Source organism: Balaenoptera physalus (genome assembly GCF_965194825.1).
Source record: "Balaenoptera physalus genome assembly, chromosome: 5".
NCBI lineage: Eukaryota > Metazoa > Chordata > Mammalia > Artiodactyla > Balaenopteridae > Balaenoptera > Balaenoptera physalus.
This window is the reverse complement of record NC_138884.1, coordinates 122,804,342-122,825,235: the sequence shown is the minus strand read 5'-3', so window position 1 is coordinate 122,825,235 and position 20,894 is coordinate 122,804,342. Positions and strand designations below refer to the sequence as shown.

At 34.5% G+C, this 20,894-nt stretch overlaps 1 protein-coding gene across 9 annotated transcripts in view; it reads right to left on the bottom strand.

The window, feature by feature from the left end:
- Positions 1–20,894, bottom strand: part of AP1AR (adaptor related protein complex 1 associated regulatory protein) — a 40,293-nt gene that overhangs the window by 10,404 nt on the left and 8,995 nt on the right. For 3 of the 9 annotated variants that reach the window (XM_082462945.1, XM_082462949.1, XM_082462943.1), the window contains 7 exons: positions 10,846–10,894; positions 10,326–10,352; positions 7,362–7,387; positions 4,915–5,011; positions 3,629–3,727; positions 1,603–1,661; positions 705–778 (listed from right to left, as the gene is read on the bottom strand). In XM_082462945.1, coding sequence (XP_082319071.1) covers positions 705–778; positions 1,603–1,661; positions 3,629–3,727; positions 4,915–5,011; positions 7,362–7,387; positions 10,326–10,352; positions 10,846–10,894 — 431 coding nt within the window. The remainder of the gene's footprint in view (positions 1–704; positions 779–1,602; positions 1,662–3,628; positions 3,728–4,914; positions 5,012–7,361; positions 7,388–10,325; positions 10,353–10,845; positions 10,895–20,894) is intronic. The other 6 variants (XM_082462946.1, XM_082462948.1, XM_082462950.1 and 3 more) reach the window with 4 other exon arrangements.

Here is a 20,894-nt window from a genome sequence, read left to right as displayed (position 1 = left end):
GGGGAGCATAGGAGTTTTGACTTTTGAAACTTGGAGAAAAGTTTAATCTTCTAAATTGATTTGTAGTAAGTAAAATAAATACACTTTTGTGTACCTACTTCCCTTTTCTGGGAGGAGGAGAGGTGAGATCAGAGTGGAAATGGAAAAAGGAATTCCTGATTCCCTATACATATCTACAGAAATAGCCTGAGGTTTTTCTTTGCTCCAACTCCTATTATTTTTTTATTTTTAAAATTTATATTATTGAAGTATAGTTGATTTACAATGTTGTGTTCATTTCTGCTGTACAGCAAAGTGATTTAGTTAATATGTATATATTTTTTCATATTCTTTTCCATTATGGTTTATTATATCGAATATAGTTCCCTGTGCTATACAGTAGGCCCTTGTTGTTTATCCATTCTATATATAATAGTTTGCATCTGCTAACCCCAAACTCCCAATCAATCCCTCCCCCTTCCCCCCTCCACCGGCAACCATAAGTCTGTTCTCTGTATCTGTGAGTCTGTTCCTGTTTCTCCAACTCCTTTTTAAAAAGGAAAAATAAAATTGTATAATTAAGGACTAGTTAATTGACTTATTTGGGCAACACAAATTGAAGGGCAGGAAGTTCTTCTCGAAAAACAGAGCCAGGATCTTCAATTATCTGTTTAACGTGGCATAAAGTATCCTTAAAATGAACGCAGATATTTTAAAAGACTTACTACTACTTCGAAAAACTTCATACTGTGACTTTATATTTCTCAAACAAGATTCAAAGTCATCTTCTGGTCCTGAACTGTAATAAAAGTGAAATAATTTTTTTAATATATTCATAGTAGATACAACATAATTCATGCTTAAGTTAAATGATGGCATTTTGGTTTGAAAAGGTCTATCCCACACAAATTCATAATTGCTGTACAATTAGAATAACCTAGTCAAAACAGGTCTTACTTTTCCTAATGCTAGCAATAAACTGAAAAATAATAAGATTTTGGTTAGTCTTGAAGTCAAAATCCAAAGCTTAGCCATAAGTCTAACTTGTAATTTACAGTAATGAAGCATGAACAATTTTATTTGAGCGAGTAGGAAATACTCCTGGAAATGTGACATTGAAATGTATCTTCTAAAAAATGATCACACAGGGACTTCCCTGGCGGTTCAGTGATTAAGACTCCTTGTTCCCAATGCAGGGGGGCACAGGTTTGATCCCTGATCAGGGAACTAAGGTCCCGCATGCCCCATGGCACAGCCAAAAACAACAAAAAAGATCACACATAAACTTTATTATAAGAAAAGAGAGGAGCTAAGGAAAACACAAACAACCAAGGCATAAACAATTTATCCAAAGGCATTCAGTGTGCTATTGCATCATATTCTGTATGAAAGATGTGACCACTCTTAAGAATGTAATAAAGTCAATTTAAAATAAATGATGATCATTTTCCAACATAAAGAAAGCAAATGTTCTCAGTATTCTTACAAGTGTCTTCAAGAAGCAATCATTTTTTATGCAACATATACACATGAATATGTATATAAGCATCCAGAGGTGAACTGTGTTCTCTTTGGAAATAATATTTTCTACCACAAAGGGAAGAAGTGTATTTCACTATTTACCTTTGATATTCTCCATTGTTTGAAGGATGGTATTGCTGCACAACTCTCTGTCTTTCTTGCTTTGGAAACATAATGCAACACAAAATCACTCTGTTGTAAAATTATGTTTTTTAACACTATTCATGCAATGCCAAAAAGTGTTATTTTCTAGTTTCAGGGAAAAAAAAAACTTTAAAAGTTATTCTATTGAAGTTTTTTTTCCCTTAAATTAATCACTGTCCACTTCTATGTCCTCTTATTCATGGGTAGAATTTCTCTCAATTTTTCAGTGTATAATCCTTAAGTGGTCAGAATATTCATACTGTTATTAAAAAATAACTTTAAAAATATATATTGGTGTATCTGACTTCCTTATTACATCTAAGAACTTCTAATAACTTGAAAGATGAGGGGTAAGAAAGTAATAGTTAAAATGGTATATGAAGTTCTATTTTGGGTGAAATAAGTAGCAATTAAACAAAAGATCTAAAAGACCTGGCTGGCTTGACTCAGAAATAATAAAAACAAAGGATTTAGAAAACCTGTCAGAGTTATGGCTCTGACAGTTATTACTGTATGTCCCTGGCATGTTCTTTATTTTCTGCTTCTTCATCTGTAAATTACAGATGGCTATAATACTGTCCTAGCAAATTCATAGGGCTACTGTTAAAATCAAATGAATTTGCATGTATCTGTATATCTTTGTGTGTCACATATGTTGTACAGACTGCTATGTGTTCCCATATCAATATTTATTCAAGGAAGAAAAAACTCAAGAACTCAGATTTTGCATATGGAATCATTTTAGTCTTTAAAAGGTGAGCAGCAGAGAATTTATTATAGCAAAAAGAGATGTCTAAATTATAACCAGAAAAATACTTTCCTTTCTTAGTAGAAGGTGAGTTAATTTTTAAACTTTCCCATTACTTAGAACTTACTAAAAAATAAAAATAAAAAAGATACTCTCTCACATAATCTAATTAATCTGCTGAAACACCAAAAAAAAAAAAGGAAAAAAAAAAGAGAGAGAGAGAGAGATGAAGAACACGGATCCCATAGAAATCACAAACATGATACATGATTTTTTAGTTCATCTAAATTACAGTAATTATTATGTGACATAATCCTTGTACTACACTTCAGTTAACACTGCAGTAGAGTTCACACAGACAAAAGATGAAGGAAGATACTAAATAGAAAAGTGGCTAAGCAGTGCTTGAATTCTGGCTCTGCCATTTATTAGCTGTAGGATCTTAAGTTACTTAACATCTCTGTCCCTTGGTTTCATCACCTATAAAATGGGGATTAAGAACACTACCTTTCTCCTAGGATTGTTGTGACGATTTAACAAGGTAAAACATGTAAACTAATCAGAACAGTTCCTGACACTTAGCCAGGGCTCCATAAATGTCTATTATTAATAGCTGTCTGGCATTATGACAATGCCATGTTTGAATACAGCATGGTAAGATATGATAAATCTGTTGTTTTTTCTGATAATACATCAAAGATTTCCCAAGACCCAAACTCCCAATCTCCCAAAGACACAAGTATAAAGATGAGAAATACAGAGTATTCCTATGGGGCAAAATTGCTCAGCTTACCCAATTTTAGGAAGTATAAGAAAGTCTAGCAGTTCAAGAAATTGTTAAAAAAAAAAAAAACTCACAAAAATAAACTAAAAAAATGCTGCAGAAATGATATTTAAAGGTTAGTTTTGCAATGTTTCATCTGAGAGTATATTTATTTTTCCAAAAGAATGCTGAATTTTGGAAAAGTATAAAGTTCATTTTTGGGATAAACAAGAATTAGCTTCTGGTAATTTAAAGTTAAACAGCATTCAGTATCAAGCATATAATTTGATGTTATTTCTAGCTGTTAAAGACCAACTAATTTGCCTTTAAAATTCCTAAGAGTATAGGAATAAATACATTTGTTGTTAAACAAGAAGCCCTTGATTCTAGGGGAAAAAAGTCCCAACTAAGATTTGTCACAGAAAATCAGGAGAAAAGCAGCCCTAATATATGTCGGGGTCTTTTCCCCTCACCTCCAAGAGCTTTCGCTGCTTTGCTGCCCTGGCTGCTTCACGCTGTGCAGCGTATAAAGCTTCTTCTTCTAGTCTTAACTTCTCTTCTTGTAAGGCTAACTGTACATGAACAAAACAATAAGGATTAACAAAAATCAGAACCTGTCTAACTGCTCTAAAAATAAAATGTTTCTATTTATAAAATAAAAAATAAATTATTAAAAAAAATAACTGAGCTCTACAAAGCATAATAGAATTAAAATTTCTGTGATTTCTCAATTTCTCTATTTACAAAATAATTCAAATGATATCAAACATGTTACAGAATTCTTTAGAAGATGAATTATAAAGTAGAGCATCTAGTTTGCATAAATACAAAACTGTTGCTTTCTTTAGAATATGCAGTGATGTTCATTCTCAACGATCGCTCCAATGCCGATCACTCTGATTAGTTTCATGGTTTGGGCCCTCCTTAGTCCAAGGTCTTTAAAACTAAGGTCAATCATATCACTGCCTACCAAAGCGAAGTAAGCTTTCACAAAGTTCATGGTGCATTGATACACATGTCCTGTATTTTATTACCATCAAGTTATTAAAAAATTACTTCCAAATTTAAGTTCCTGCCATTCATAATAGCATGCGAATTGCTTTAATGATAATCTACTGCAAGTCAAATCAAATTTAAAAATCAAATTTCAACACAATATTTTTCTTTAGCCTAATATTAGCATCTATTGTGTAGCTTAAGTTAATGCTGTTGAAATCACTAATTGGTGATTAAACAGACTATTTTTAAATGTATAATGGGATATGACTAATTCCATTTAGTTTAGTGAATGCAAAACTATAATTACAGGCCACCTCTGTAAATATATTAAAGTAAATATAACATTTATGATTGTTAGAAGTACTTGGTTCACTTACTAAGAATAAATAAATCCAAGACAAAAAAAAAGATTTAAAAAAATAAACCACTTATTGCGAAACAGAGTAATTTTTAAAGTTAGTTTTAAACACAAAGGTGCATGTATCTTGCCAGAGTCCCTACTTGTGAATTCAGAAATTATTTTCAGAAGAATGTATTCTCTTCACTTATTGGCAGCATATGATTTCTGATAAATTGAACCAAACTGAACCAAATTATTATAGGCTGGAATAATTTTTTAACTTTTAAATCATTTTCACCTCTATATATCTAAATTTAGGTCCAATGAGTGTTCACATGCAATATATTATTTAATGATACTTTTCCCATATAAACAGAGACTTTATTATAATATATACTTAAGCAACATAAGACTATTTACCTCTTTTTGGATTTTCATATCAAGATCTTTCTGTTTTTCAACAATAGAATCATAATGCTTCTCTCTTAGGTCAACAATTTCTTCCTCAGTAAGAGGCCTACAGAGAAAAATAAGGCAGAAAAAGAAAGAAAAGGAAAAAAAAAGTGCTGACGAGTCCAAGTTAAATAAAATACTCATAAAATCAGTGAAATTCTGAAATTTTACTGTCAAAAATGTATTAAAGCAATTTGATGCTATGATTTCAATTGTCAGAGTAAAAAATGATACATTCTAATACTTGTTATAATTTGGCATATAAGTTGAATAAGATGATATACTATCAGAGTACCTTTTTAAAGCCCTATAATCAACTTTAAAGAAATGTGGACTCCCTTTACTTTGGCTCTTCAGCCATCTGACTATATCCCAAAATGTTCATCATAAAATATAAACTTCAGTATACTATACTCTGATCTCAGCCCTTATATCATTTTGGAACTCTTAACTCTCATACCCACTGCCCTTCTATTTATCCTGCTCAATCCCTCTAACCACCCCAGGCCCTTGATCCTCCCTTTTCTCTCAGTTTATCGATCCTGATCCTCTCCTGGCTTTACTTCACTTATAACCAGTGTGGACTCTGCGGCAAATCTGAAGTACTTTCTCACCCACATACTCGCCTTCCTGCACACCTGTCATTATGCCTTATTCACCCAGATTACTCATTCTCTGACCTTGGATCATTTCCATGATTAGCTCTTTCTGCTGAGAGCTGCGAGAGAAAATCCAACATCTGTTTGGCCCTCTGACCCTAGCAATAACCCTTTACTTATACATGGCCAACTCCCTCTCACATCCTATGCTAACTACTTCAAAATCTTCACAAACACACTCCTTAAGTTCTTCATTCAAACTCTTTTCTCTTAGAAGTCAATTTCACCCTACTCTGAGACATGACGAGCCTGTCTCCAACCATCAAATCCCTCAACTTCTTGCCAGTCCTCCTCTTACCTAAGTCTATCCTCCCTACTCTTCCCTCCTTCCTCTAAAGAGGTGGTATTCCTTAATTTATTCAAGGTCACCTGTCACACTTATACTTGATTCATTCATCACTGATGCTACCCCACACAACCTTCACTCCAGAGAATTCTGTGGGACATTGCTCCATCAATTAGTACCTCTTTTCTTTAGTCTACTCTTTTTGTCTGTTTTCACCTCTCTTCCTTGTGAAGATTGGAAGAAAGGAAGGAAAGAAGAAAGGAAGAAGGAAAAACTTTCATTTGACCTATACCTATCTCTTAACTACTGCTCCCTCTCTCCTTCCCATTTCAGCCAAAATGTCTGAAATTAAAAGTTTATTGATAGCACATCTAGCACTTACTATGTGTCAGGTTCTTTTCTATGCGCTTTACATATATTGACTAATTTTAATTCTCCAAACAACCCTGTAAGGTAGATACAGAGATCATACATATGAGGGAAATGAGATGAAGACAGATTATGTCCAAGTAAGTCATATAGTATGTGGCAAAGCTAGAATTTGAACCCAAGTAGTCTAGCTCCTTGCTCCTAACAACTGTGTTTCTCTTCCCTTCTATGTCCTTACTTCCCATTCTCTCATCAACTCACAACAGTCTGCCTCTGCTTTCATCGCTCTACTAACTCTAACAAAGGTAATCAATGGCTTCTATGTTGCCAAATATGAGACAGTTTAAGTCCTTATATTATTTCTTCAGTTCCATGTGGCAATGCTGACCATTCCCTCCGTTCCATCTGTCAGTCTGTCTCTACCTCCTCCCTTGGCTTTCTATGCTCTCCTGGTTCTTTTTGCCCACTGCTTCTTGGCTATCTTCTGAATCCTCTTCTAGTGTCTGTCTGCCTATTCAGTCTTCAGACCAACTGCTCTCTCTCCCTGCTCCAATCACCCCACTTCCTCCCCCTTCCCCAACTTCAGGTCTTGATAATTATCATGGTTATAACCAGCCATGTATAAGGTAATGTCTCCTCCTACTTTTGTTCCTTTAGCCCTAACTTCTGCCTAGGGCTTTTTGTTTGTTTGTTTTTTGAGGTATTACTTATATAAAGTAAAAAACATGATTAGTAAAACAAGTTTCAGAATGTCATAAGGAAGCAAAAGGGGGGGATAAAGTTTTACAAATTCAAAGAAATGTACTTATCAATATTAATATATTAAATAGGTTTTTTAAACTAAAATACACATAACAACTTAGGTTCAGTAGGAAAGCACTTAGGCACTTATGTAGATTAAATTCTTTAATGTTCAAAACAACCTTTTGAGATATGTTATTATTTGCCTCAATCTTATAGAAAGAGAAAACCAAGGTCCTGAAATGTAAACTGTTCAATGCCTCAAAGCAAGCAAATGACAGAGCTTGGATTTTCAGAGAGCTTCTTATAGTTCACATAGAAGTCGTTTGTTTTATTAAAAAAAAAAAAAAAAGCCTTACCTATGATTGCTTCCTGGGCTTTCCCCCTGTGCAAGAATTAATTAAACAATTATACAAATTTCACTAGCTGAATTCTATTTAAGGCAAGCCAATAAAATTTTTATTTAATCAAAATATTTTCTGCTTATCTATTTTACCTTGGTAACAAATTTCATTATTAAAAGTATTTTAAACAAAAAGCTTTAACATTTTACTATTTCTCAAAGGCAAAATTTAGTTTAATAACTATCTTAATTATATAGCAACCAATTGTTGGACATTTCCTAATTTTTTATAACAAATATTTACTCTACACCAAATGACCTTCTGGGTTCAAGATGGTACTAGAGAACATATTCTCTATGTTCTCATCATTTACAACTGATCTTCTTTATTCGCAGATTCTGGATTTGCAAATTCACCAATGAGTTAAAATTTATTTCCAACATCAAAACCAATGTTCCCCTCACTCTTATGGTCATTCATGGGCATGCACAGAGCAGCAAAAAATCTGGTTGCCTGACATACACATTCCCAGTTGAAGTAGAAGGTGATGCTCTGCCTTCCTGTTTCGGCACTCTTACTGTGCCCTCTTTGCAGCCTATGCAGTTGTCACTTTTTGCATTTTTGTGCTTTTTTGTTCCTGATTTTGCTGTTTAAAATGATCCCCATGTGTAGTGCTGAAGTGCTGTCTATTGTTCCTAATCATAAGAAGGTGTGACATGCCTACATGTGCCTACACATACATGTGTTAGATAAGCTTCATTCAGGCATGAATTATTAGTGCTGTTGGTAGTGAGTTCAAAGTTAATGAATCAATAATATACATTAAAATAAGGCGTCAAACAGAAACATAAAACAAGGTTGTATATTGATCAGTTGATGAAAATGTTGTGATCAGAAGCTTGTAGGAAGCTAATTCTGTATTTCCCCTAGGAGTAATGTTCCAGTATCCACTAATTCAGTATTCACGGCAACTTCATAGAATCTAACTACCACAAATAACGAGACTGCTTTTGTTCTCTTTTGTGGCATTCTGAAATTACCTATGGTTTTTTCCTCCAAAGCAAACTGTAACTACTTTCAAGACTGATTTGGATTTATGCATTTCTTACACATTTGTGCTATTCACATCTCACAATTAAAATATATGACTAAGTAACAGCAGAAATAAAATTTCAAATGGTCCAAATTAACTTAGGAAAAAGCACTACAAAGCAGGATGTGACATTCAACTAAACCAAACACTAACTATGACGTGAGAGAGGAAAAGACTGGTTAGCAAAACAAACAAACAAACAAATAAACTCAGACCAAACAAAATGCACCTTAGGAAAACACTTGGAATCACACATTCTTTTAAAAAGCTGTATGATGGGGGGATGAACTATATTGAAGGTTAACAGAAATCTTACATTTAGTACTTGTCAGAAACTTTAAAAATATCATGTTAAGTGTTTGTTTAAAAAAATACACAGGGCTTCCCTGGTGACGCAGTGGTTAAGAATCCGCCTGCCAATGCAGGGGCCACGGGTTCGAGCCCTGGTCCGGGAAGATCCCACATGCCGCAGAGCAACTAAGCCCATGTGCCACAACTACTGAGCCTGCGCTCTAGAGCCCGCAAGCCTAGAGCCTGTGCTCCACAACAAGAGAAGCCACTGCAATGAGAAGCCTGCACGCTACAACCAAGGGTAGCCCTCGCCGCAACTAGAGAAAGCCCGCACGCAGCAACGAAGACCCAATGCAGTCAAAAATAAATAAATAAATAAATAAAAATTTATTAAAAAAAAAATACACAAAATTAATGCTACTTCTGAAGAGGGAAAGAAATGAGATTCTATGAAACACTAAAATATTTGGGAGAAATTTTACTGGGAAACAAAAGGCTAAGACAGGTCCTCAAATATATTCTACCAGATAATAATAAATATTATTACTATTTTAAAAATGGATTTATAACCAAATTAATTTGGGAAATGCTAAATTGGACAAGTTTAAATAATTTTCTTTAACAGTTCTTTAACAATTTCTCTAATAGCTCTTCCCAGAACCTTTAATATGCCAATTTACACTCTGAGACTAGTATTCTGTACACACTCTGGGAAATACTGGGCTAAAGAATCATTTAAATTTGGTTTAATACATTTTTCTCTTTCCTTAGAAAACAAAAATGATGAAGAAAAAAAATAACTTGCAATGTTCTTCTAGTCAAATTCACTTTACAAATGTGGAAAGTAGGCCCAAGGCAGGTTAAATAATTTACACAAACTCATATAATTAGTTTAGCAAAGTTGGAAATTAACACACAAACTAAAACTCTTCTAACTATACCAGTGCATAAGAAATATATACCATATTTCACTAATTCTAAAATGTACTTTTTTTTTTTCCATTTTAACATTTCTGTACTTGGGATGCATCTTAAAATTGATTTTTAGATGAGGTGAAATACAAAAATCAACAAAAAGAATAACTTATAAAAAAAGATAATGGCTAAAGTCAGAAAGTGATTGTAGAACAAACATGTATAAATTCTACCCTCAGAAATCTATAAAAACTATGGTCAAACAATGGGTCTACTCTGGATTGTTGAGGAATTTTACCTTAGGTAAGATGGCAAGATGTTAGAAATATCTTTTTTTAAAGTTCCTCAAGTTCTACAGAATACTTTAAAAACCTGTTTTATATATATGTATACATATACACACACACACATATAATATATAACTGATATATGAAACTATATATAATATATATGTAGTATATATAGTATCACATATGTTAAATAATAGAAAATTCTGAATAATTTGCTAATATAAATTAGTAAAAGAAGGAAACGATAAGGGACTAAAAAGTAAAAATAACAACTAATAAGTAAAAATTCTAAAATAAAAGATAATATAATAAAAATTAAAAAAAATAATTGTCAGAACTTATGACTAATGAGAACAAATATGGATTTTATACTGCTGTGAAAATACTTACTTCATCACTTTCTACTAGATTCTCAAACTGAAACAACAAGAAAGTGAGTGTTAGGATGAATATTTGTCTAAGGTACATATCTCACAAAGAATTATACGGCGGAGTTGCTCAAAATCAACTTGCTGTTTTGATTCTGCCACACCTCTACTAGGGCAGACCAATGATCTGTCTCTAGAATCACTGGCTTCTATAAGCCACTATAATTGATAGAAGTGTACCCTCTCCCTCAGTTGTGTAGGGCAGAAAAAAGACAAAAATAAACAAAAATACCCACCACTTCTTAAGTAGAAATAACAATTCTACTAGAAGAATGGGATCTTAATCTTTTGCAAACTTGTTCTCCCTATTCATGCTTCCCCCACCACTCCAATTCTCTCCCTATTCACTAGTATCAATAATATTGAAATATAAATAGTCCATACTAAATTTAGGTACAGAGCCTTCCCCTTACTTAAAAAAAAGTGTCTCTCCTGCCCTTCCGAAGGTAGTTTTATTCAATCAGATTTACGACTCTACTTACCTCTATAGTTAAGTGCTCACCTCTTGAGCATGTTCTAAAATACTTGGATCTGGGAAGAAAAACAGGAAAACAACTTTAAAAACTACAATCAATCCTGTGGCATAAAAACATTTCCTCAAAAGCAACTTTAAATTCTCCAATATATAGTATCTTATATTTACAAAAAGAAACCACTAAACTTACATAAGAATATAAACACTCCAGATTTTTAAACTTAGTTGTGGGTTTAAAAGTGTTTAGTCAACCAATATTTTTCTATTGGTCCTAATATTTTCTACACCTGTAATAATAAGTTAATTTACTATATTTACTACATAGAACAGAATACAATTAAATTTAAAACTTTATCTCATTATTTTTACTGTATCAAGAAAAATATCTTGTTAAAGTACTGCTGTGTTAAATAATGTATAAGAGCATGTTCCCAATTTTGTTAAACATTTGCAAAACAACAAAAATCTAAAAAAGGTATACGCCAATATGCGAAGAGTAGTTATCTCTAGATGGTGGGATCATATATGTTTATATAAAGCTTAGGTGCTGGGGTTTCCCTGGTGGCACAGTGGTTGAGAATCTGCCTGCCAATGCAGGGGACACGGGTTCGAGCCCTGGTCTGGGAAGATCCCACATGCCACAGAGCAACTAGGTCTGTGAGCCACAACTACTGAGCCTGTGCGTTTGGAGCCTGTGCTCCGCAACAAGACAGGCCGCGACAGTGAGAGGCCCGCGCACCGCGATGAAGAGTGGCCCGCACTCGCCACAACTAGAGAAAGCCCTCGCACAGAAGCGAAGATCCAACACAGCCAAAAATAAATAAATTAAAAAAAAAAAAAGATATACATACTACTCTGTATTAAAAAAAAAAAAAGCTTAGGTGCTTTTTATTCTCATCCCATGCCTGCACAAATAAAAGAAAGAAAATGAAAAACAATATACATCACATATACATCAACCAAATAATCCATTACATTAATTTTTCCAACTAGGGTGAAATATTGACTTTAATTTTAATTTCTCCTCACAATGTATACATATATCAAATCACCACAATGTATACTTTAAATGTCTTGCAATTTTGTCAGTTATACCTCAGTAAAGCTGAAATTTAAAAATTCTGGTTATTATCTTCTGCTCCTACTAGTGAAACTTACATGTAGTCAAATAAGCATCTCCTTTGTTATATCTGCTCCAAAGATATCACCATATTCTGTTAACTATATGTCCTCTAACTATTATAGTATGAAACCTGGTACAGGACAGAGCCCCTCAAGCTCCTTTACTACTGGAAGTACCAGGAAATTTTAAGACTTTCACTTATAATGTGGATCCTGTTATTGCTGCCTAAATTGATGGCACAGAAGACCCCCCCATCCTCCCATGGGGATCCAAAATCACACTATGGGTTCCTAATGTGTCAGGACTCTTGAACAAAAAGCACCCCTTTGAGAGATGGGAAGAATCCTGGGGTTATGACAGGTCAGAATGCTTTGTGTTATGAGTGTTATGTGTGCAGAGGTGGTGGATGGGTTTAGTAAAAGAGAATGGTATATTATCATGACTAAGTTTTTATTACCATAAAGAAGAAAAAAAGCAATTTTTCCTGTACAATCTTTATTTGCTAACAGATGCAAGGTAGTTTTATTGCCCATTAAGAGATCATTGGTAAAAATGGAACATTTGGTATTGTCATCCCATAGATCTAATAATTCATGGAACACATCCAATATAAATAAAATACCCCAATTCTCTAGGCATCTAGTGCTCCCATTCTTTTATTTTCCCTATTTCTCAAATAAAAACAGACATGAGTTGAGCCTTCCAGTAGCACTGTGTTCTGGCATTAGGATTCATGCATAAAGTGCTATACGCTCTCCCTCAGCAACCATCACTCTCTTCCCTGAATGAAGAGTTTGCCTCTGATTAATCTATTTCCTCTTCCAGGCTTACTGAATGATATAACTGAATAGTAAAATAAAGTTTAGTAATACCAAGTATCCCAGTATAAGCCATCAGTGTGACTTCACTGCTGAAACAAAGCCTGAAGCTAAGACTGTCTCAATACAAACCAAGGGAAGTAACTGCTGCACTACACTTACATTAGATGGCACAGTACTGTGTTCTGTCCCAATTTTATACAGATATATAGCTAACTTCAGTAGAAGCCCAAGGTGTTGGCTGTTGTAAATGTCTACCTTTTCTGTCCCCTCTCTCCACATCTAACTATGATGAGGACAATCATGCTCTTGCATGACTCTGACTCCCTGATTATCTGACCAACCTAGATCATAGCCATCCCCCAGACCTCATTTGATTGGTTCAGGGTTATAGAGAAACTGACCAGACAGAGATATACCCTCCTGAGAGCTCTAGGGAGTTGCTAGGGGTTATACTTCTGACAATCTGCAAAGAGGAATGAAATCAATTGAAAGAGTGTTTTGACAGTAGTCATCCTTAAGGACCAGTTGCATCCCTGCCCTGCCCTGCCCATAGTTTCCTTAGTACTTGACAAACCTAGTATCCTTATAAGAAATTCTACCTTTTGCCTATGATAGTTTGATTTGGGTTTCTGTCCCCATAACTAAAGTCCTGTCTAATAAGTAAACAAGAGTCTAAGGGACAGAATGGCAAAAGAGCAAATTAAAAAAATAGCAAAAAAAATTTTAATGGAAGGAAAACAAAAAAGCAAAATAAGTTTGGAAGAAAATTCAAGCTTTCCTTTTAGGACAGATTAGATTGAGACCTTATTACTCACAAAGGGCACATACTGACTCCTACTACCATAAATGCTAAGATTATATTGATAGATTAAAGTAATATGCAATTTGGCAAACTCAGGGGTAACATTTTTATTAGAAGAGCTTTATTCTGGAATTTATCTGAAAAGAAGATGAGAAACTTTGTGATACATATTTTAAAAGTAATTAGAAAGGCAGTTTTTGAAAGTATCCTTTCAGATTTCAGAGTGCTCTCCATTACTTAAGTAGTAAATGAAAGAAACTGAAACTAAAATCTTTCTGTATTATTGGATGCTTAAAAGCCTAACACATTTTGAATGTGACTTTTTCAGTATTTCCCATTATAAACTGTCCTGACAGGAATAAAGATGCAGACGTAGAGAATGGACTTGAGGACACGGGGAAGGGGAAGGGGAAGGGTAAGCTGGGAAGAAGTGAGAGAGTGGCATGGACTTATATATACTACCAAATGTAAAATCGATAGCTAGTGGGAAGCAGCCGCATAGCACAGGGAGATCAGCTCAGTGCTTTGTGACCACCTAGAGGGGTGGGATAGGGAGGGTGGGAGGGAGACAGAAGAGGGAGGGGATATGGGGATATATATTGTAAAAAAAAAAAAAAACTGTCCTGATATTTTGTGTTCTCTTTTTAAAATATTTTTTTAACATCTTTATTGGAGTATAATTGCTTTACAATGGTGTGTTAGTTTCTGCTTTACAACAAAATGAATCAGCTATACATATACATATATCCCCATATCCCCTCCCTCTTGTGTCTCCCTCCCACCCTCCCTATCCCACCCCTCTAGGTGGTCACAAAGCACTGAGCTGATCTCCCTGTGCTATGCGGCTGCTTCCCACTAGCTATCGATTTTACATTTGGTAGTATATATAAGTCCATGCCACTCTCTCACTTCTTCCCAGCTTATCCTTCCCCTTCCCCGTGTCCTCAAGTCCATTCTCTACATCTGCATCTTTATTCCTGTCCTGCCCCTAGGTTCTTCAGAACCTTTTTTTTTTTTTTTTTTTAGATTCCATATATATGTGTTCGCATATGGTATTTGTTTTTCTCTTTCTGATTTACTTCACTCTATATGACAGAGTCTAGGTCCATCCACCTCACTACAAATAACTCAATTTCATTTCTTTTTATGGCTAATATTCCATTCTATATATGTGCCACATCTTCTTTATCCATTTATCTGTCGATGGACACTTAGGTTGCTTCCATGTCCTGGCTATTCTAAATAGTGCTTGGCATATTCTAAGAAAATGGGGGCCTGAATGGCTAGAGTGGAGGAGAAAGGGAGATAAAGCCTGAGAAGTAGCCAGGGTCACACCATAGGCCTTTGTAGGCCATGGGAAGGGTTTTGGATTTTATTCTTAATTAGATGAGAATTCACAAAAGAGAATTTTTTTTTTTTGTCTTTGGCATTTACTTTTCCCCCAATTATCTTTTTATACATGATTTGTTCAAATCACATTTTAAACAAGGTGCACACACTGCATTTGCTTGTTAGGCCTCTTAAGCCTCTTTAACAGCCCTCCTTCCTGCACCATCACCTTTTTTCATGTCATTTGCCCCACAGAATTTCTCACTTCCTAGATCTGGCTGATATTTTTCCTCTTGGTATTATTAAAGTTTTTCCTCTACCCTCTGTATTTCCTGGTAATTTTATTTAAAACCTTGATTATATTGAGTGCAATTTTTTTAGGCAAGAACCCTTCATATGTGGTACTTGCTACTGAATCAAATTATGAGGAACTTTATTTTTGTCTGCTTCACTTTTACTGACACTAAGAATGACCTGTAGGTTCAGGTATTATCCGTCTAATCCATCCCTTACAAAGCTTCACATCATCCTTTTACCAAATGGTTTTAGCATCCATTGATAAAATCATTTCAGCTCTATTATTGCATTAGAAGGTACAAAAATCATGATTTTTTATTACTAACATTCCTTAAGAATTTATTAGCGGTATAAAAACTTCAGTGGAAAATCCAGAATAGATGATCTGCCATAAGTTTTAAGAGGCCCAATTAGGAAGCTATCATAATAGTACAGCAGAGAAATGATGGTAGCTTGGATCACCAAATTGAAGTAATGAGAAGTAGTTCTGAAGAAAAGGCCGATAGAATTTCCTAATATATTAGCTGTAAGAGTATATATTAAAAGGAAGAATCAAGGATGCTCCTAAGTTTTTGGCCTGAACAACTAGAATGGAGTTGCCATTTACTGAGATAAAGAAGTCTTGGAAAGGAACAGGTTTGTGTTTTTAGATGCCTTGAGCTTGACGTCCGCACAGTTAAGAGTCTAGATGAGAGTCCTCTATTCAAATTCCAAGCCTAGAACATTAACATCAGTCCAAACACCCCTTGAGAGTACTTTCTATAACTAACCCTGGGGCTACTTCTCAATCTCAGATCAGTAAGAACACTATACTTTTCTTTCTTGCTTCAAACCTAGGAAATTAATCTTGTTTTCTTTTCCTATCCTAAGGAATGTTGGCTGTAGACAAAGATGCAATGTCAGCAATATTTCCCCTCCTATACATATGCTTCATGTTATCACCAATACAGACACACGTCTATGGTTTTTAAGGATTTTACTTCTAATCACTATGGAAAAATAGAAGTATAGCTTTTTCCTGGGAGAGAGAGGAAGAATGAGTTATCTCTGAACAAGTTAGAAATATAGGAACCAAAAATTAAAACTACAAAAACAATACAGAATGGATCAGTTACCTTGACAAGCTGGCTCACCTTTACGAAACAGAATGGCTCCTGGGTTTTAAGACTTAAAGGAGAGGTAATAAGATGACATCTAAAAGAAGAACATGATAAGTAGAGAAAATGGAAGACCAGAACAAAGAGAAGCAAATGTTAGCAGAGTTCATCCAAAGTCTACCTGTACTAGGGTCCCTGGTTCAAGGAACTGAGCTGTCTGGCCCCGGTGGTAGGTAATGCTCCAAGGTAATGAGTTATTTGAATTGTATAATTAACTTTTTCTGAATCTATTCTCACTAAGCACCTCCACCTCATTATTCTTTACTCATAATGAAAGAATGTCCTTATCTCAAGATACAAGTACTATATAGTTCCTGGACAGTTATATTTTTCATTTTTAATTCCTAAATTTGCCTTTTTTTTTTAATATCTGACCCAATAAGGCTGAGAGCAAGAGCCTGAGACAAGGTGAAATCACCAATGTGGTTGTTCAAACAAAATTACTATGTATCAATGAGACAACAAAACTAGCCACAGGAAAAATCACAGGGCTTAATCAGGTCTCCCAAGTACTGTGCACTTATATTTCATTATAGTACAATACATAGCTCCTGGTTGGGAATATTTTCTTCAACAATGAAGTTTTAGTTGTGTATAAGGAGGCACTGTTTAAAAAAAGAGCAAAGGAAAATGAGATAAAAAGAAATAGGACCATAGTCTAAAACCAGAAATTTGGTACTAACCAATTAAAGAACATTTCCAACAACATTCAGCGAAAGTTAAATCTTAGAAGGAAAGATAAAAAACAAACTGAGTAAAAGCAATGTTTACTGCAAAGGCCTGACTCTTGATTACTGTTATTTAATTTAGAGAAATAACATTTTGCTTCCTTCAATTTGAAAAAAAATTAGTATTTTATTGACTTGAAGTTTCTTACTATATATGATGCTACAAAACTAAAGTGTAACAAACAGGCTATTTCTATAATGGACAGCAAAGAGAGACTTATATTTACTGAGTACCTACAATGGGCAGGTTTGGTTAAGTATGTATGAGCTTAGTTTTTATATGTATTTTACATACATTCCTTCCCACAATAATCCTAAGGTACTGTAATCTTATTGAGTGGATCTTCACTGTCTAATATGACAGCCACACATGTGGCTATCAAGCACTTTGACATACGGCTAGTCTGAATTGAGAAGGTTATTTGAAATACACAGTGGAATTTGGAGACTTAGTACAAAAAAAAAAAGAATATAAAATATCTAGCTCCAATAACTAAGCTCTTTATAACATATATCCATGATCAAACACATATCTTTTATGTTGTTTCCTTAATCCTCCTCCAAGTTTAACTGATCATAGTTCTGCAGTTAAAAACACTGATGTTCATGTTCGAATACTACTTGTGCAACTTGTAAACTAAAAAGTATGCTGATTTTACATGTAATGTTGCTCACAATAGGTGTTTTTAGTACACTCTTAGAAGAAAAAATAAGTTTGTATTATTCATAAAAAGTTTTTCACTAAATATTGGGGGTAGATAAATCTGGTGACATTTAAAAGAAAATCTGGTCTAATATCTTCATCATTAACTTCTTAAGAATCTAAAAAATAAAGGAGAATGGCCATCCTACTTTTGCAGACTCTGTTAGCATTTAAGTGGGTCATATTGGACAAAGCTCCCTAAATTTACTAAGAAAAATTATAAAATCAAACAGTATACAACAATTTAAGATTTTTCTATTATGCAAACATGATTGCTTGAAAATAAAAATACAAAGCTAAAAACCATATTCTCTGCTTTCATATGTGTAACATTTGACTAAAGCTATTGAATATCAAATTAATTTCATTTACAGGCATACTTCAGAGATAGTGTGGGTTCGATTCGAGACCATTACAATAAAGTGAATACTACTGTAATAAAGCAAGTCACACGAATTTTTTTGGTTTCCCAGTGCATATAAAAGGTATGTTTATTATACCTATTATCTTGTAATAACCTATAATGGAGTATAATCTGCAAAAATGCTGAATCACTATGCTGTACACCTTAAACATAATATTGTAAATCAACTATACTTCAATTTTAAAAAAGTTATGTTTACACTATACTGTAGTCTATTAAGTGCGCAATAGCATTATGTCTAAAAAAAAACAATGTGCATACCTTAATTAAAAAATACTTTTTTGCTAAAAAAAGCTAACCATTGACTGAGCTTTCAGAGAGATCATAATCTTTTTGCTGGTGAGGGTCTTGCCTTGGTGTTGAGAGCTGCTGACTGATGAGGGTGGCGGTGGCTGAGGGGCGGGTGTCTGTGGCAATTTCTTAAAATAAGACAACAATGAAGTTTGCTGCTTGATTGGCTCTTCCTTTCACAAATAGTTTCTCTGTAGCATGCAATACTGTTTGATAGCATTTTACTCAGTAGAGCTTCTTTCAAAATTGGAGTCAATCCTTTCAAACCCTGCCACTGCTTTATCAACTAAGTTTATGTAATATTCTAAATCCTTTGTTGTCATTTCAACATCTTTACAGCATTTTCACCAGGAGTAGATTCCATCTCGAGAAACCACTTTCTTTGCTGACCCATCAGAAGCAACTCCTCATCCATTAAAGTTCTATCATGAGATTGCAGCAAATCAGTCACATCTTCAAACTCCACTTCTAATTCTGCTTCTCTTGTTATTTCCACTACATCTGCAGTTACTTCCTCCACTGAAGTCTTGAACCCCTCAAGGTCATCCATGAGGGTTGGAATCAACTTCAAAACTCCTGTTAATGTTTAAATTTTGACCTCTTCCAATGAATCACGAATGTTCTTAATGGCATCTAGAATGGTGAATCCTTTCCAGAAGGTTTTAAATTTACCTTGCCCAGATCCATCTGAGGAATCACTATCTTTGGCAGATATTGCCTTACAAAATGTATTTCTTAAATATAAGCCTTAAAAGTTGAAATTACTCCTTGATCCATGGGCTGCAGAATGGAGGCTGTGTTAGCAGGCATGAAAACAACATTAATCTCATTGTACATCTCCATCAGAGCTCTTGACTGACCAGGTGCATTGTCAATGAACAGCTGTATTTTGAAAGGAAACTTTTTTTCTGAGCAGTAGATTTCAACAGTGGGCTTAAAATATTCTGTAAACCATGTTGTAAACAGATGTGCAGTCAGTTAGGCTTTGTTGTTCCATTTATAGAGCACAGAGTAGATTTAGCATAATTCTTAAGGGCCCTAGGATTTTTTGAATGGTAAATAAGCACTGGCTTCAACTTACAGTCACCAGCTGCATTAGCCCCAAACAAGAGAATCAGCCTGTCCTTTGGAGCCAGGCATTCTCCTCTCTAGCTATGCAAGTCCTAGATGGCATCTACTTCCAATAGAAGGCTGCTTCATCTACATTGAAAACCTGCTGTTTAGTATAACCACCTTCATTATCTTAGCTAGATCTTCTGGATAACTTGCTGTAGTTTCTATATCAGCACTTGCTGCTTTCCCTTGCATTTATAAAGATGGCTTCTTTCCTTAAACTTCATAAACCAACCTCTGCCAGCTTCAAACTTCTCTGCTGTAGTTCACCTCTCTCAGCCTTCACAGAATTGAACAGAGTTAGAGCCTTGCTCTGGATTAGGCTTTGGCTTAAGTGAATGTTGTGGTTGGTTTGACTTCTACCCAGACCACTAAAACTTTCTGCATATCAGCAATGAGGCTGTTTCACTTATCATTTGTGTGTTCAGTGGAGTAGCACTTTTAATTTCCTTCAAGGACTTTTCCTTCGCATTCACAACTTGGCTAACTGGCACAAGAGGCCTAGCTTTCAGCCTATCTTGGCTTTTGACATGCCTTCCTTATGCCATAAAAATTGCTGGAATCAGCTTGTCAAGTTCAGTGCAACTGCTGGAATTGCATTGAATTCAGATCTTTCTATTCATGAACATGGTATTGTCCTCCATTTATTTTGGTTTTAAATGTTGTTTTGGTCTTACAGATCTATTATTGATTTATCCCTAGTTATTTATATTTTTCATTGCTAACACAGAAAGTAATTTTTAAAATATGCATTATTTGTTTGTTGCTGGTTTACAGGAATAAAGTTTTAATACAACTAATAGATAGCATTTCACATTAATAGATCAGGAACAATATCTGATAATACCAAGTGTTAGGAAGTGGTACAATGAAAACCCACTGTTGGCAGAAGTATAAACTGAGATAATTGCTTTGAAAAGTCTGATATGTTCTAGTAAATTTGAAGATGTGCATGAGCTATGACCCAGCAATTCAATTCCTGGGTATGTCTAAAGAGTCTCCTGTACATGTGTACAAAGAAACATTTACAAGAATGTTAACTGAAGTAGTTTGTAATAGTAAAAAAAAGAGTCTTGAAATAATCTAAATGCTTATCAACTTAAGCATTGGCTTATTCACTCAATGAAACACTACAAAGTAGTAAAAATGAATGAACCTGAGCTGCATGTATTAAGATGGAAATTTTGAATGAATATTTCAGTTAAGAATCACTACCCTAAATCAAAGACTTAATCAATCAATGTTTATTGTATTTAAAGTGACTATAT